Raw genomic sequence first — 14,209 nt, forward strand, 5'->3', positions numbered from 1 at the left:
AAGATAACCCAGATATTTTCCACCTCCTGATTCCATGGGTAAAAAAATTAATAAAAAACATAGTGCAAGAAATATTTATTTTCCAGTAGATTCCATTGAAATTCTATTTAAAAATTTTTCTTTGTGTCTTTTATGCAGATTATATAATAGAATGTGCGAAAAATCCAGCCGAAGATGATGGGCAACAGAAACCGACGCTATCCTCATAATTTGGCACCGGATGAATACTCATTTTATTTATAAATAGATTTATGCAGTGAGCGGAGAAAATTATGGCGTCAGCTTGCACAATACCGGAACAGGTAGTGGGAGTTTTTGCAAAGTTTCCTCGTTAGTGCATTATAGAGTAAATTCCCGAGATTTTCTCCAGAACTAAATTCATCCCCCGGATTTCACGTGATTTTTACAGGTGCTAATGCTCATCAACTGCTTCTGGTTTGACTAATGAATCATCCAGCATCCACTTCACTGGTTTTTCCACCTTTTCCCCCATATCTCGAAAACCAATCGAGTTATCAAAATTTTGAATCACAGACTTTTTTCAGCTCTTGAAATTCGCTACGAAAAAGCTCCTATATATATTTTTCCAGCTGTCATTGTTTTCAGGATAAATAAAGATCAATAACAGAAAAATTGAAAATAATAATAGAATAATAGTTGGAGTCGACGGTTGGTTCTGGCTTTCTTCTCCAGTAAAACCACTGTATATAGGAAAAGTGAGGACGAAGCGTCCCGATCGATTCACAGGGATGTGGGTCATGTCCTCCCCTTCCACCTCATTCCACCCCTGGGGATTCTCCCCTATTTCCACATATTCCCCATCATCCCTTGTATTACGAACAAACCGTCATTCATGACTGAGATTTCGTTAAAGCAACCCTTGCCCGTTGACTATAAAATATTCCCCAATGAAATGAATAATTCAAACTGATTAATTCTAAAAAAAAATAAACCGAAATTTCAATCTAAAAACGTCGACGAGGGATAATTCCAATTACCTCTGCTTTCTCCCGTTCTCGATCAATTGCTCCCCCAAGCCGAAAAAAATCTGGAATGAAAAAAGAAAATCGGATTCTAAGGAAAAATAATTCCCGGGTTTTATCACTCCTCATAATCCAGGGCAGAATCCCCAGGACCCGATGGAGGATGATGACAAGATCGATGCGAGAGCAGTCTTCCACGCAATGCCCACAGGAAATGGCTTCTGGATGAGTCGGGATCACTCATAAATTGTTCAATGGACATTTTCAACATAACAAGGGTGACAATTTCCTCTCGAAGTATTCCCTATTCCATAGGCACAACCCTCCGGTGGATAAATCTATTCCAGGGTTTTCCACTCGAGAATCTCTTTCATTAAAAAAAATATTTCATATCTCATTATAAATTATGTTAATTATTCTTCATAAGTATTAATTGTCGACGACTTTGGCGTCGATCTCGAAGCAGACGTGGACATTTTTCTGGGGATCGACCAGGAAGAATGTCAGATGAAGGTCGACCTTGGGGTAGGCCTTGAGAATTGGCATCCTGAGGCCGTAGGACACTAGTTCACCTTTTTCCAGGGGACACTCCCCATTGACCAGGGATTTGCAGGCGTCCTGCTCTGGCAGGGGGTAGTCGACGGTTATCCCCAGGGCTTTGGCTTTGACCACGGGCTTCAGGGCCTCGGCGTCAGCAACTGCGAATGAGAAATTTTCCATTGCTTGAGGGAGAGCTGCACCGATGGTAATTGAAATCGGAGTTTCCAAACTACAACCGAAAACTTCCCTCTGGGACTTGGGAAATTTAACTTTCTCCACTTTTTTTTTATTATCAATTTGGTTTTTTAAATATTTTTTTCACGACTCACCTACGTTGAAGTCCCACTCTGCCTCGACGTCCTTTCCCTTCACGAATCTGCAGGGTGTCGTGTTGCATCCCTTCACCCTCAGAGCTTCCGGTGCCGGCCCACCAGCTTTGCATTTTGTAAAGGGTGTATCCTGGAGGGATCCAACCACGCAGAAAGCCGCGATAATCAACACTGAACAATCACAAAACCACATCCTCCCCTCAGACAAATCGATAATGAAATTGGTCAACCGACAGGTGACAAGTCACTTTTTTCGTTCTGTATCTGCGAACCTAGGGGACGAGCTGAATTTTCCACAGGACCTTTTTTGTAGAACTCATTTAGAGCTATGAAAAAGATTTCTATGGAAAATTCGCTGTCTCCTTTAGATTCAGAGATATACTCTGAAAATTAATGCCACTTGTTATTCGTTAATTGTAAATCCTACAGTTACGTACCTCTCAGTCCCAGCATTTCTACAATTTATCAATTTTACTTCGCCCTCGTCTCAATGAAATTTCTCAATATATATCTTCAGGGTATCTAATCGCGTACTCCGGGGGTCGATAAGTTACGAAATCGTGAACACCTGCGTCCTGAAGCATCGAGTCATCGAAATTATCAAGAGATTGGAGATTTAATCTTCATTAGTCTCGATAATTGTTGGAATTCTTAGACTGAAATAAAGTCAATCTAGTTTTCCAAGCATTCACAAATATTTTGGTGACAAATAAAAAATAATCAATACTCTATATTGAATTATATCAGTAATTTTATTCAAGACACATTATAAAAATATTGAAATTACTCCGCAGTAATTTCCTTACATAATTCTTCAGGTCTTCCTCACGTTTACTTGACCTTCGGCTTCCAAATCGGCATTTGCACAAATTTTTCGACGAGAATGTCGTGAAGTCTCGTGGGGACGATCTTCAGGAGAGTGTGATAATACGTGTACCTCCAGGGTTCACACCTGAAAGAGAAATAATTAATAATTCCCAAAATCTTATAAAAAAAATCGGCAATTATTCTGCAAAAAAAAAATTACTTGTAAGTGACTCTCGGTGGCTGCTCGGTGATGACTTCCTCAAATATTTCGAAGAGCCTCTGATTCTCGATTCGTTTGAGTGAATTCTGCTGTGACAACGGTCTCAGGTAATTCCTGTACTCACCGAAATACTCTCCATAGACCGATTTCACCTCGTCCTTCATTTCCTTCTCCATCTCCTCGAAATGCGTGACCTGTCGCAGAAGAATATTGCTCTCCATGACGAAAGATCCGGGTATGAAACTCACGACTTCAACCCCGAATTTCTTCAGCTCGATCCTGAGAGCAGTTGCCCATGCAGCAAGACCAGCTTTCGTTGCTGCATAAACTGCAACTCCAGGCAGAGGTTCGCACGCACAATGGCTCGTAACGATTGCCAATCGACTCATGTGCTTTCGAAGAAGAGGAATCATCGCTTTAGTCACTTGCATCGTCCCCAGGAGATTCACCTCGACCTGTTGACGAATCTGTGAATCCGTCTGCCACTCGAATTCACCGAAAACCATCGCCCCAGCGTTATTCACGAAAGTTCTCAGGCCTGAAAAAAAATCGGATGAAGATCGGTGATTATCTCGAGATCAAAGCCTCCCAGAGAAAAACTTGATAAGACTTTTTTTATCCTCGAGAAATTTCCAAGGAAAAATGTTATATCGATTTTTTTCGTAGAATTAACCATTAGTGGGATTAAACATTTATTACGGATGATGGAAGTTAGAGTAAAAGGAAATCGTGCACTCACATAAATTGTCTCGCTTCAGGTACTCCTGGACCTTCTCGACAAAGTGCGCGACACTGTTTGAATCGGTAATATCAATCTCCTGGATTGTGATGCCGGTTTTTACGAGTTCTTGAGCTCCTAAACTGTTTTTCCTGTGGACCCCAGCAATCACTCGGGCTGAGAGATTTTTATGGCAGTGGAGGGCGAGATTGTAGCCGAGACCCGAGTCACAACCGGTTAAAACTATCGTATCCCTTTTTGTTATCCTCCGGAAGGATCTTCGGTTGAAATAAAAACCCGCGGCTCCTGTGGACAGAAAAATTCACTGATCAGTCCGTTATTTGTTCCTCTCAATTTCTCTCTTTTCCAAATTGGAACTGTCACTTGAGAAAAACGTGCAATATGAATGAAAAATTTTTTTATAGAAACAGCGAGACTGGAGATTTTATTTATTGACTCACCGGAGGATAGCAGCAGAGCAGTCGCCGGCAAAGAAATGCCTCCGAAGTTCCAGAGACACGCGACGGAAGAGAAGAAACTGACGGACAAACTCTTCTTCAATATATTCTTCATTTTTATAATATTTAATATTGAAACTGCGAGGAAATTCTGCAGTGGTCTCAGCTGCTTGGCAGTCGGGCCAGTGCTTCATTCGAGTTCCTGGTCACTTCTTAAATTTCTCTCCCACCTCCATCATTCCTGTTTCCCATCCCCTCTTTTATCTCGTATTTTCCCTTCCTACCTGCTTTCATAATTACCAAGCCCTCAAAAATCGTATTGGTTCCTCCTCAGGTTTAGATTCTGGATGTGAAGATTTTTATCAACACCCTCATCACTCGTTTAAAAATTTCCACTCAGTGAAAAGTTAAAAATCTAAAACGATAAATCACTCCCCTAATTAACGACGTACCGATCTTTTTCCCTTCATTTATGAAAAACTTATGGAAATTAAAAATGAAAAATCGTTAGAAAATGCAGACACTTGTTCGGTCTCTCCGCAATTATTATCGTCGAACTATTCATGCTCGAAGACCGAAAAAAAATTTGAAACTGACCCCTTCAAGGTCCCTCCCAGATAAACATGAAATATGCAAACTACCAGTCGATTTTCTCATTTGAATTTCAAATGAAAAACCGAGATTTTTCATGGGATCTCGAGATATTTAAATTCACTAGGGAATTCTTGCTTTTTTTTTTCTCCTGTTTCACCACGGGGTTGAGCACAAATGTAAGAGATTATGGGCAGTGTCAGCAGGCACGTGTTCCTGAGAGAATATATTTCTGACGCGCGGAAAAGATTCGAGGGATTTTACGAGACGCATCGAATTCGATCTACGTTTTCAGCAGCGGCACTCGGATTTCGCACAACCAGACGTGTCATACATGCGGAAACAGGTATTCTCGGACTAATGATTAAGCCCTGGACTTCTCAAGGATAAATAAAATATTATGGAATAATCAGTATCGAATGTACTATACAAATTTTTCAATTACACTTACGTTACAACAAAATATACATCTTAATCCTAGTCTTAATAATATTATCGATAAAAAGTGAACAAATGCACTGGAGATTAATTGAGGGTGTGTTCCCACGGTTCTTGAATTAATTCTGATAATTGAAGAGCACATCTAGACAAAAAAAAAAGGAAAATAAAATTTTAAATTCAAATTAAAATAAAATAAAACAAAAAACGGTTAATAGCATTTTTCTCTGCAATCTCTCATTGCCCAGATAATTAATTGGTGGTTGAATAAAAAAAAGGAGAAATCAATTCCGTTGAGCAGAAACACACCCCAAGAGCTCCTGTTGAAAAATGACTAAATAGTTTCTTCTGCGACGTTGATGTGGGGATTAGCCATGAGATTGTACGCAGGATCTCCATCGGTGGCCATTCTCCCGAGCCAGGAGAAGAGAATAATAATCATAATGAAGGATAAAAGTCCAAAAACGCCGATGATAGCGTATCTCTTGTAGAGACCACCGGAGGAACTTCTCCTGCGAGCTGGAGGTCTCATGATGAGTTTCCACCACCTGAGGAACCACTCGATCGCGGATTTTCTCTGGTACTTGTTCTCATCGTGATCGTAGGACATGTCCTTCGGGTCGTCGTACGCCTCAAAAACCTTTCGGTCCATCTGTCCCGATGTCTCGATATTCACCACTGAGTATGGGGGCCCCTGTTTCTGGACAACAGCGTGAACATTGTTCAAGTGAGAACTGGAATTGACGTTCCCACTTGTTCGAGCTGTGGCGGTCGATGGGGATGACGTGGGGGATATCGAGTGGTTCTGGTAGACTGATGTCTCTATCGTGGGCTTCGACTCCTGCGGCGGCTTCTGCTCCCGGTCGATGCTCAACTGGAAATATTAATTCATGATAAAAATATCACCTTTTAATCGTGGGAATTTTTAACTCACCAGGGGTAAACCGAGGCCAGCTCTCGCCCAATTGACGCTCGCCAGTTTCTGCTTCAGGACATCAGCCACTGGGGAAACTAAATTAGCCTCTGGAAATATCCCGGATTGACACGTGGGGCAGGTGTAACCTGCTGGTGCAGTTGTGGCTGGTAAATTCCTCGCGTACGAGTCCAGACACGACCAGTGAAACACATGGTAACACGTCAATCTCACGCAATCTGCATTCTTCAGGGCCTCGTTGCAGAGGGTGCAGATAGGATTGCAGTCGCTGTCCTGGAGCCACTGGAGATACGACTGGACGACACACTGAAAATACAAAAAAAAAATACAAAAATCCGTGAATTATTCCCTTAAACTGATTCTTTGCTCTAAAAATTCAGAATTTATTGTTTAAAAAATTATACAGATAATTAATAATCGGAAAATTTGTTGAAGACTATTCATTTTTATCAGTGCATACCTTTGGGTGATTTGTCACCATACAATGCTCGCAAACATTAACCCTGTGCTCAAAACAGAACTGATTCGTCACTTTTCGTTTTGGGCACTTGCACAGTCCCATTTTCGCGCAGTCTTAGTCTTTCGAAATTGACAAAATTCTTCTTTTGGAATTATTGAAATTATTTACGCCTCGACATTACGATAATTACGATTTCGAGAGATGAGCCAGTTGATTTGGTCGACCATATTTCCACCCTAATGCCAGCCACGTCGCCTTTTCGCCTGTCATCAGCTGACAACCCTGTCGATACTGCAGACTCGTGTCAACAAAACACCGGGCGGTTCGAGAAAAAAAGTCGATGATTCCTCGCGATCCAAAGGAGAATCGAGGGGAAAAGTGAATGTTTGAATTGGAAATTCTTGGGCATTCCATTGAGAATCGGTACTTGCAATGAGAGACGAGTCAAAGGGGTGAGGTCAGTGCACATTATGTACGTTTTATGAGGAAATTATATATTTTGATCAATCTCGGGTATTCCAAATTCAGGAATGCCATTGATGGTAATTTATGATTTTATATCGACTTGAATTGTACGAAATTCCTCCCCAGGATGTGCCAAGTGCATTAATTGTAAATTTCAATTTCTACAGGAAAAAATAACAAATTCTGCTCAATATTTGTACAAGAGTATTTATTCACAAGTAATCAGGTCATCTCGATTCGATGATAATTATTTCTTATCCTATAAAATTTATCGTGATGTCGAGTTCGTCTGGAGTGAAGTGGAATTTTTTAAATGTAATATTTACAGTTTTCCATCTCCAAGGTTTTTACTCTCAAATATTGACATTACAATTTCCCTGAAAACAGTAAAAAATTTTAGTAAAATCCAAATAAAAGAAGTGGCTAGTGATATTAAAAATAATCTTGGGTCGATACCTTCGTTGGAACTTTGTTGATAATTTTGCACTCCTCGCATTCGATATGAAGGATCGACCTGCACCGCCTCTTGATTTCCTTTCGGATGTTGTCCAGGAGGAGATGCCCCTGGCACTCTATACAGATCATCCTCTTGGCCATGAACTCCAGGTCAACGATTCTATCTCCTTTCACAGGGAACTCCACCTCCTGGACATTGTCAGGCTCATGCTGCTCGTTGGAGTTGTCTGAGGATGCCTCTGCCTCCTTGGCAGCTCTCCTGGTGATCCTCGCAGCTGCTTGCTTCATCTTCCTGTTATAGAATTTCTCGCTGACGACTTTTCCCTTCCACCGGTACTTGAGGGAATTCGAAAAATTGTACTTGACCTTTTCCGTCTCGACTTCCACCTCCAGAGGCTGAATCTCCAGGGGAAGATCTGACTCCATCTTGAAGGGATGGTCTGGCTCCAGTGGAAGATGCTCTATTGACTCCATCAGGTGCTTTGTTATTGTTTACCCCGGGATTTCAGTGAAATTAAATTTTTCGGAGGTTATGTTGAGGAAATAATTTCTGCGCTATCGACTGAGAGATTTTATCATAATTCGCGGGATCTTGGAATAGCTCCTGGAACCCCTGGAACTCATCAATAAAAATTCAAGTTGATTTTTTTCTTCAGGATGTGGCACAACGAAGAGAGAGTCCTGGACGCCGATCAATGGAGGATCGAGGCTCAAGCCATCATCGACGACGTGAAAGCCCATGTGAAGGACATCAGAATATCCGAAGAATTACAAAGCACCAATAGCTCAATCCACCTGAACCTCACAACCCTCGAGAACCTGAAATTCTGCGTTCATGTGTCTTCAGAAGGCTTCAAGATCACCGGGAATCAACACGACACCTTCACGAACACCGAAAATGAAATTTACGAGACACCCTACGGTCTCTTGAATTCAATATCTCCGATGTATCGAGAATCATTCGGAAATTCATTAATGTCAAAGTTAAATAAATTATCCCAGTCCCAATAAAATTTTAATCTTTATATATTTGTGACGAGAATAAGTTTTTTATTGAGATATTGCAGAGAAATTCGCCTTAAGCTCAACCGGTAAAAGCCCTGGGAGTTTACAATTTTTTCAGTTGCCCCATCTACAAGTTCCTTGCAGTCATGGACTGATACCTCGCTCACGATTGACTTGAGTGTCCACCTAACCTTAACATGTATTCCTAATGTTCACCGACAGAAACCCCAAAAATCATCAAAAATACCTGGTACTACACCACAAATCATAACACAGACAACGTAAGTAATGACCCAAGGGTCCCGACGATGCAATAATAAATCCCGAGACGATTGTCACTTGGAAATAAATATTTGCCCTCGCCCTGCATTGGTGTCACGTACTTCACGATTATATAAATAACACCAACTTGGATTGATAGACGATGTTGAAGCTAGTGGGAACTCTGCGAAGTGGTCCATCGAGATTGTCACCACGTGCCACTTCCTGGTGCATTTCCAGTCATCAAATGGTCGCCGGATGCTCTGGAGCAGCGACAGCCCCTCAGCCCAATGTGAGTTTATCATTTTTTAATTCATTAAAGGGTTCTATGGGTTTAGCAGTTGAAAAAAAAAATTTTCTTGACCTATTAATTCATACAACATGTTTAGAATATTGTTTAAAAATTTCAAATTGATTGGAGTAAAATAATCTGCTCCCAGGATGATCCTCTGCCTCCATCAACTGGAAAATCTCCAGAGACACTCTCGAAGAATCAGTTAGTAAAAAAGGCGTTCGCCGACCTGAACATGAATAAAACACCACTGGAGGTACCAAGGAAGAAGTCCCAGAGTACCATGGAGGAGCTGCTCTCGACAGTTGATAATAAATTCGTGAGTTACAAGCAAGCCGTCTATACGATAACTGTCCTATCCCAGGAAGTGGAGAAAGGTAAAATTGACCTGACAACCCTTGAGGCAGACGAGAGGTACCAGAGGTTCTGCAGAATAGTAGCAAAAAAATCAGGAGTAGTGAATGCCATAAAATCCGGGGAAGCAGAGAATCGAACCCAGAGTACACTGATATCCGTGGACGATCTCCACGAGTCGGCAGACGTGAAGAAACTCTCCATATCCCAAACAATCCAGATGTTCTGTGGCCTCGCTGTCAGACAGAGACGACCCAGACCTCTCCTCCGGGGTCTGGCCGACAACATCATCAAGAGCTCCAACTCCTTGAGTATAAAAAACATCGCTGACATCCTCTACGGCATGGCGAGACTCAATTTCATCGAGGAGGAGCTCCTGGTGAAGCTCAGTGACGGCTTGAAAAAAAAAATACCTGGGGTCACCCAGAGTCCAATCATTGGCTCCATCCTGACGTCCTTGGGGATGATGAGGTACAGGGATGATGCCCTCATGGATACCCTCTGCGACTGGAGTATTAAGCACAAAAAAATCCTCAGGACTCAGGATCTCTGTGCTCTCCTCATGACTCTCGCTGTCATAGGGTACAGTCCGGGTAACTTTGACGTCCTCTACAAGGATCTCGTCGCGAATCTCCAGGACACCGACATGACGAAGGGATCGGAATGGATTGACGTCGTCTGGTCTCTCGTGGTGCTGAATAGGGCGAGTCACAGGCAAGTCGAGAGCACACTCAATGAAAAATTCATTGCTACACTCACAGGTGAGCATTTGACTCAGTGATTAATATTGTCACGAATTACAGTCTTAAAGCCTTTCCCCTTCCAATATCTACATATCCTTTCTCCCTCTAAAATTATTGGGAATGACACATTATTTCCTCTCGTCTAATTACATATCGCCCAGAATCCCAAAATAAATTCAATTTTTTTTTTGTCATCTGGACCAACCGGAAGTTTTAACTCCTTCAATGCTCTTTGGGAATAATCGTAAATAATTAATTCCTGGGAAGTCTCATTAGATGTGTTTTAATTGTTTTTATTGCAGATCGAGATACCTCAGCGGCAAAAAAGCATAAATTATTGAACATTAATGCAGCGGCGAAATATTTATTGAAGAATTACTCGGGTCCAGTTTTGAAGGAAGACTCGCCAATTCTCGAGGCACCCATTGCCAGAGTCAAGGACAAAGAAGTATTTGTCAAAGCCATCACCGACGCTCTGGCAAACCTTTTCCCATCCAGAGAACATTTCCGGACTAATGTGGACGTTAGGACGGGTTTTTTAATAGGTAAATAAATCATTACATCATTGTCATTAGAATTTTTATTAATGGATATTTGTCTTGCAGATGTTGTTTTTTTTATTGATACAAAATTGATCACATCGCCTGTTGATAAAGTCACCGAAAATACCAAAGCCTTGAGGTGAGCCCAAACTTCAGTCAATTATGAATTAATTAGTAATTTGTGGTTTTGATTACAGGATAGCTATAAATGCGAATTATTACCACGACTTCTGCGTGGGGAAGAAACATATCCTAGGCGCGGTTTCACTCCATAATCGATTGCTCGAAGCAATGGGCTACAGAATTCTCGATATTTCACACACGGATTTCCACACCCACGACAAATTATTGAAACGAATTTCATACCTCAATGATCGTATTAAAGCCATTGTAAAATAGTTAACTATAGTGTAATAATAATGGTTGATCATATAAATTTATTGATAACACCAAAAAATTTTTATTAAAATTGATAAAAAAATTAATTCGGGTGATATCGGCCCTTTATCACCAATACCGCCCGGCAGTACCGATTTTCCGCGAAAGTTGAAATTCCCCCGATGAAGAGCATCGAAATTCCCACTAAGTCGGCGAAGTATTGATTGAATGATATCGTAGACAGAGTGGAAAGGGTGCATCCCTGATAGGGCATGTCAACCGTTAAATAACCCCCTGGGAAAAATGGGGGGAGTAAACGGCGCCAAAGATCTTTACGAGCGACAGTAAACGAAAACCATCGGCGTCGCCGACAGGAGACGGTCACGTCTCTTTAAACTCTGTCACAAAGTATTCGTCACGTACATGCACCATTTCTACAAATACAAAGCCAGTGGGAAAATTACTTACAGCCGTATCATAGTGTACAATAGCCACAACAAGAGAGCCGCATGGAAACTGGAATAGAAGGGCGTGTTTTGTTCCCTTCCTCTTCCTCCATCGGGTTAAAAAAGAAAAACTATAATAAACAAGAGAGAGAGACGGGATGAACGTGGGTGCGACCGTCGCCACAGTCTGATTGTCTCGATAACGATTTTATTCTTTGGTAGTATTATGCCATGATGATTATACATTTTGCGTAAAATCTAGTGCTGCGAGAGGAATCCGTGGGTTGTCTTCAGAAAAAATCGGTCTCATAAAATAATTGTAATTGCTATTCATTTTCGAATCATCGCATCAGATTTTTATTAAATTAAATATTTTTTAATGAATGATTTACCATCGAGCGAGGGAAAAATCGGTGGATCAATGAATAATTTATTGGATGAAACATTTAGTATGATCAGATGTTTTAGGGGTGAGATATATATCTGAAAAATAATAAAGCACCGTCTACCTAATGACTCCCCTCAACTCCCGAAATAAATACTTCGGCAATTCCCTCAATTTTTTACTCCTCATTTTTACAATACTTTATCCCTTTCTTGCCTCGCGCGAGTTGACTCCAGTTACCCAATATAGCAGACAGGACAAATGTCCTTTTAAGGCTCAATACCATTGGCGGAAGAAGCGTCTCGACTTGTCGGCTTCGAGACTTTTGTAGCGAGCGTCCAGCATCCAGCAACTCTCATCGGTCCTTTATTTATTATAATCCCACGATAATTTCGAACGGCGCGTCCCGCAATTTCCCCACAATTTCTCCAATTTTTACCCATATTTTTTTTTTTATTTTTCAACCGATCATAGACACGATAGATTGGAATCGGATAGAGTGGAAGAAATGACACGCGAGAAAACGGTAAGCCCTTGTATAGAGGCACCGAGTTGTCTCTCAGCGGTATGTCGCGCTCCGTTTTTTCTCATTGGATTCTCTCGCCAAGACCAATGCCTCCAACGTATCATTGCCATATAACCCGTAAGTACATTCTCAAGGCACTTGAGAAAACGACCCTTTTACACGCTGTTAAATTTTCAACGATTTAATCGATGAATATTTTTCATTTAACGACTCAATGTTTATCGGCGGGTCAATGTCATCATCAAATGCATCAATAAACCAGAAAGTCATTTCAAATAATTTCTCTGATAAACCTGTCCCATAATTATACAATATATTAATTTTATTGGACAGTTCTTTCACCGATTACTTATCGATTATTAATTCGATTATTTTCCACTTGACGTAAGATTACGTTCCACGGAAATTATTCCAGTGGAATTTCAGGGGAATTTTTATGAGATTGTCTGACGAATTTGCACGTGCAGAAATTCAAGATTATGATTGACAGAATAAAAAAATTACGAAATGAATTGTTTGAAAGAGATTTTCCGGTCAGCGCGTGGATTTTATCGAGGCGAATGTCCCGCCCCACCCCGCAGGGTGGAGGGGTAAAAATTGAGTAATGACGTTGGGCCCGTTGGGCCCGCAGCTGTTCAGCATACGCGAGCGATTAGTATACCACACTTGAAATTACCTATCAGCCCAAGGGCACCGCTATCCGCCCCTCCACCTCCTATCAGTCCCACCGGAATGCCCCAGCCCCTCCTCCCACTTTCCCCTGAATTCCTGAATTCTCTAATGTTTAATTCCAGAATTAAACATTAATCGGGGATTTTTCGAAATTTGTTTATAATTTGAGGACGAAAGAGATCGCACACGTGTGTGCGTGCAGTAGCCCCACCATCGGGACAATAAGGCCCAACGTATTGTTCCCACAAGCAGGTGAGAAATGCGGAGAAAAATGCCATCCGAAAATCCCCAAAAACCCAAAAAAAACTCAATACATAAACTTTGGAATTACAAAACTTTATATGGAGTGGTGTTCGTCACAGTGGGCCCCCTCAGTTTGGCGAAACAACGCACGGGGCCTATACCGCTACCGCTCCTTGTGTGCCATTGTTTTGCGTTGGGTACAGATGAGGGGGTGAAAAGGGGGACACGGGTGGACCAGAGGGGTTGAGGGGGAGAACCCGCCAAAAGACTCCCCACAACAAACAGTATGCCCAGTTGAAGCGCACGCACCAGAGCACACACGCAGCAAAGACGGGGAGGGGACAGGGGGCCCAATGCAACGAGGGGCATCCGAGTTAGTGATAGTGCTGGCTTGTCGTCAGTGTGGCAGTTTTGCAGAGGAGAAGAGGGCCCCAAACAGTCCCATGCACATACGGGAGTAACAGCAGCAGCAAGACAGGGCCCACGAACGCGCCGCCGGTGACTGCATTAGCAATTCAAATTGGCGGCAATTTTTTGAGTGCATTTTTGACCTCCTATATCGGCGAAGATCCTCCCCTCCTCATTCTGAGTCCCCCCCCTGCCACCCCTCACGCCCCACCCCTCTACTTTCTACTCACTTGGGCCCAACTCTTGTGTCTCAGCGGTCCCAGGCGCATATGCCGAAAATTCTGGCTCCTTATTAAGAGCAACCCTCACCATATTAAGAATAATTGCTATAGTACAGTGGAGACCAACGAGTTGGGCCTTATTCCAATTGATGGATGACAAAAAAATTATGGATCTGGTTGATGGTATATTATGGTTCGAATGTCAGGTGTATCATTGCATTTTATCCGGACTGGGGGTGGAGGTGGGAGGCCTTTTGCGGATAAGGCCCAAATTTGAGTTTCAGGGTTAGGGACGTGCGTTTTTTTTATGTATCTTCGGACCTGGTGGTGCGAT

General features: G+C 42.0%; 6 protein-coding genes across 9 annotated transcripts; 2 read left to right on the plus strand and 4 right to left on the minus strand.

The window, feature by feature from the left end:
• Positions 1–1,386: 1,386 nt before the first annotated feature.
• LOC105268208 (protein NPC2 homolog) lies at positions 1,387–2,386 on the minus strand. The gene is made up of 3 exons (XM_011307552.1): positions 2,290–2,386; positions 1,853–2,023; positions 1,387–1,681 (listed from the first exon to the last, which is right to left on the minus strand). The coding sequence occupies exons 1-3, from the start codon at positions 2,303–2,305 to the stop codon at positions 1,413–1,415; spliced, it is 456 nt and encodes a 151-aa protein (XP_011305854.1). The 5' UTR covers positions 2,306–2,386; the 3' UTR covers positions 1,387–1,412.
• A 241-nt stretch (positions 2,387–2,627) lies between these two features.
• LOC105268211 (SDR family oxidoreductase shroud) lies at positions 2,628–5,259 on the minus strand. The gene is made up of 4 exons (XM_011307563.1): positions 4,059–5,259; positions 3,619–3,903; positions 2,880–3,417; positions 2,628–2,804 (listed from the first exon to the last, which is right to left on the minus strand). Exons 1-4 carry the CDS (start codon positions 4,168–4,170, stop codon positions 2,684–2,686), a joined length of 1,056 nt encoding a protein of 351 aa, XP_011305865.1. The 5' UTR covers positions 4,171–5,259; the 3' UTR covers positions 2,628–2,683.
• A 19-nt stretch (positions 5,260–5,278) lies between these two features.
• On the minus strand, positions 5,279–6,727 carry LOC105268214 (zinc finger protein-like 1). The gene is made up of 3 exons (XM_011307569.1): positions 6,479–6,727; positions 6,019–6,324; positions 5,279–5,958 (listed from the first exon to the last, which is right to left on the minus strand). The coding sequence occupies exons 1-3, from the start codon at positions 6,578–6,580 to the stop codon at positions 5,419–5,421; spliced, it is 948 nt and encodes a 315-aa protein (XP_011305871.1). The 5' UTR covers positions 6,581–6,727; the 3' UTR covers positions 5,279–5,418.
• Positions 6,728–6,781: 54 nt separating this feature from the next.
• LOC105268212 (GSK3-beta interaction protein) lies at positions 6,782–8,428 on the plus strand. Of its 4 annotated transcripts, none has more exons than XM_011307565.1 (2): positions 6,782–6,950; positions 8,056–8,428. In XM_011307565.1, coding segments are annotated over exons 1-2 (357 nt in total). In that variant the 5' UTR covers positions 6,782–6,948; the 3' UTR covers positions 8,411–8,428. The 4 variants fall into 4 exon arrangements, with proteins under 4 accessions (XP_011305867.1, XP_011305866.1, XP_011305868.1 ...); XM_011307564.1 differs by having other exon boundaries at positions 6,782–6,930; XM_011307566.1 differs by having other exon boundaries at positions 6,785–6,935.
• Positions 7,174–7,835, minus strand: LOC105268213 (uncharacterized). The gene is made up of 2 exons (XM_011307568.1): positions 7,400–7,835; positions 7,174–7,320 (listed from the first exon to the last, which is right to left on the minus strand). Exons 1-2 carry the CDS (start codon positions 7,823–7,825, stop codon positions 7,297–7,299), a joined length of 450 nt encoding a protein of 149 aa, XP_011305870.1. The 5' UTR covers positions 7,826–7,835; the 3' UTR covers positions 7,174–7,296.
• Positions 8,429–8,523: 95 nt separating the features above from the next.
• Positions 8,524–11,063, plus strand: LOC105268215 (protein TBRG4). Its single transcript, XM_011307570.1, has 6 exons — positions 8,524–8,685; positions 8,826–8,957; positions 9,106–10,072; positions 10,357–10,599; positions 10,660–10,735; positions 10,794–11,063. Exons 2-6 carry the CDS (start codon positions 8,829–8,831, stop codon positions 10,993–10,995), a joined length of 1,617 nt encoding a protein of 538 aa, XP_011305872.1. The 5' UTR covers positions 8,524–8,685; positions 8,826–8,828; the 3' UTR covers positions 10,996–11,063.
• The last annotated feature ends 3,146 nt before the right edge of the window (positions 11,064–14,209 follow it).

Source organism: Fopius arisanus, unplaced genomic scaffold (genome assembly GCF_000806365.1).
Source record: "Fopius arisanus strain USDA-PBARC FA_bdor unplaced genomic scaffold, ASM80636v1 scaffold00055, whole genome shotgun sequence".
NCBI classification, from domain to species: domain Eukaryota; kingdom Metazoa; phylum Arthropoda; class Insecta; order Hymenoptera; family Braconidae; genus Fopius; species Fopius arisanus.

Coding starts and splice junctions, on each gene's coding strand:
- LOC105268215 (XM_011307570.1), top strand. CDS start 8,829: ATGTTGAAGCTAGTGGGAACTCTGCGAAGTGGTCCATCGAGATTGTCA. Junction 10,600..10,659: donor TAGGACGGGTTTTTTAATAG/GTAAATAAATCA, acceptor TTTGTCTTGCAG/ATGTTGTTTTTTTTATTGAT. Junction 10,736..10,793: donor GAAAATACCAAAGCCTTGAG/GTGAGCCCAAAC, acceptor TTTTGATTACAG/GATAGCTATAAATGCGAATT.
- LOC105268208 (XM_011307552.1), bottom strand. Junction 1,682..1,852: donor AGAGTGGGACTTCAACGTAG/GTGAGTCGTGAA, acceptor TCTCATTCGCAG/TTGCTGACGCCGAGGCCCTG.
- LOC105268214 (XM_011307569.1), bottom strand. CDS start 6,580: ATGGGACTGTGCAAGTGCCCAAAACGAAAAGTGACGAATCAGTTCTGT. Junction 6,325..6,478: donor TGGTGACAAATCACCCAAAG/GTATGCACTGAT, acceptor TTGTATTTTCAG/TGTGTCGTCCAGTCGTATCT. Junction 5,959..6,018: donor CTGGCCTCGGTTTACCCCTG/GTGAGTTAAAAA, acceptor TAATATTTCCAG/TTGAGCATCGACCGGGAGCA.
- LOC105268211 (XM_011307563.1), bottom strand. CDS start 4,170: ATGAAGAATATATTGAAGAAGAGTTTGTCCGTCAGTTTCTTCTCTTCC. Junction 3,904..4,058: donor TGCTCTGCTGCTATCCTCCG/GTGAGTCAATAA, acceptor TTCTGTCCACAG/GAGCCGCGGGTTTTTATTTC. Junction 3,418..3,618: donor CCTGAAGCGAGACAATTTAT/GTGAGTGCACGA, acceptor ATTTTTTTTCAG/GCCTGAGAACTTTCGTGAAT.
- LOC105268213 (XM_011307568.1), bottom strand. CDS start 7,825: ATGGAGTCAGATCTTCCCCTGGAGATTCAGCCTCTGGAGGTGGAAGTC. Junction 7,321..7,399: donor TCAACAAAGTTCCAACGAAG/GTATCGACCCAA, acceptor TACTGTTTTCAG/GGAAATTGTAATGTCAATAT.
- LOC105268212 (XM_011307564.1), top strand. CDS start 6,911: ATGAGAGACGAGTCAAAGGG. Junction 6,931..8,055: donor ATGAGAGACGAGTCAAAGGG/GTGAGGTCAGTG, acceptor TTTTTTCTTCAG/GATGTGGCACAACGAAGAGA.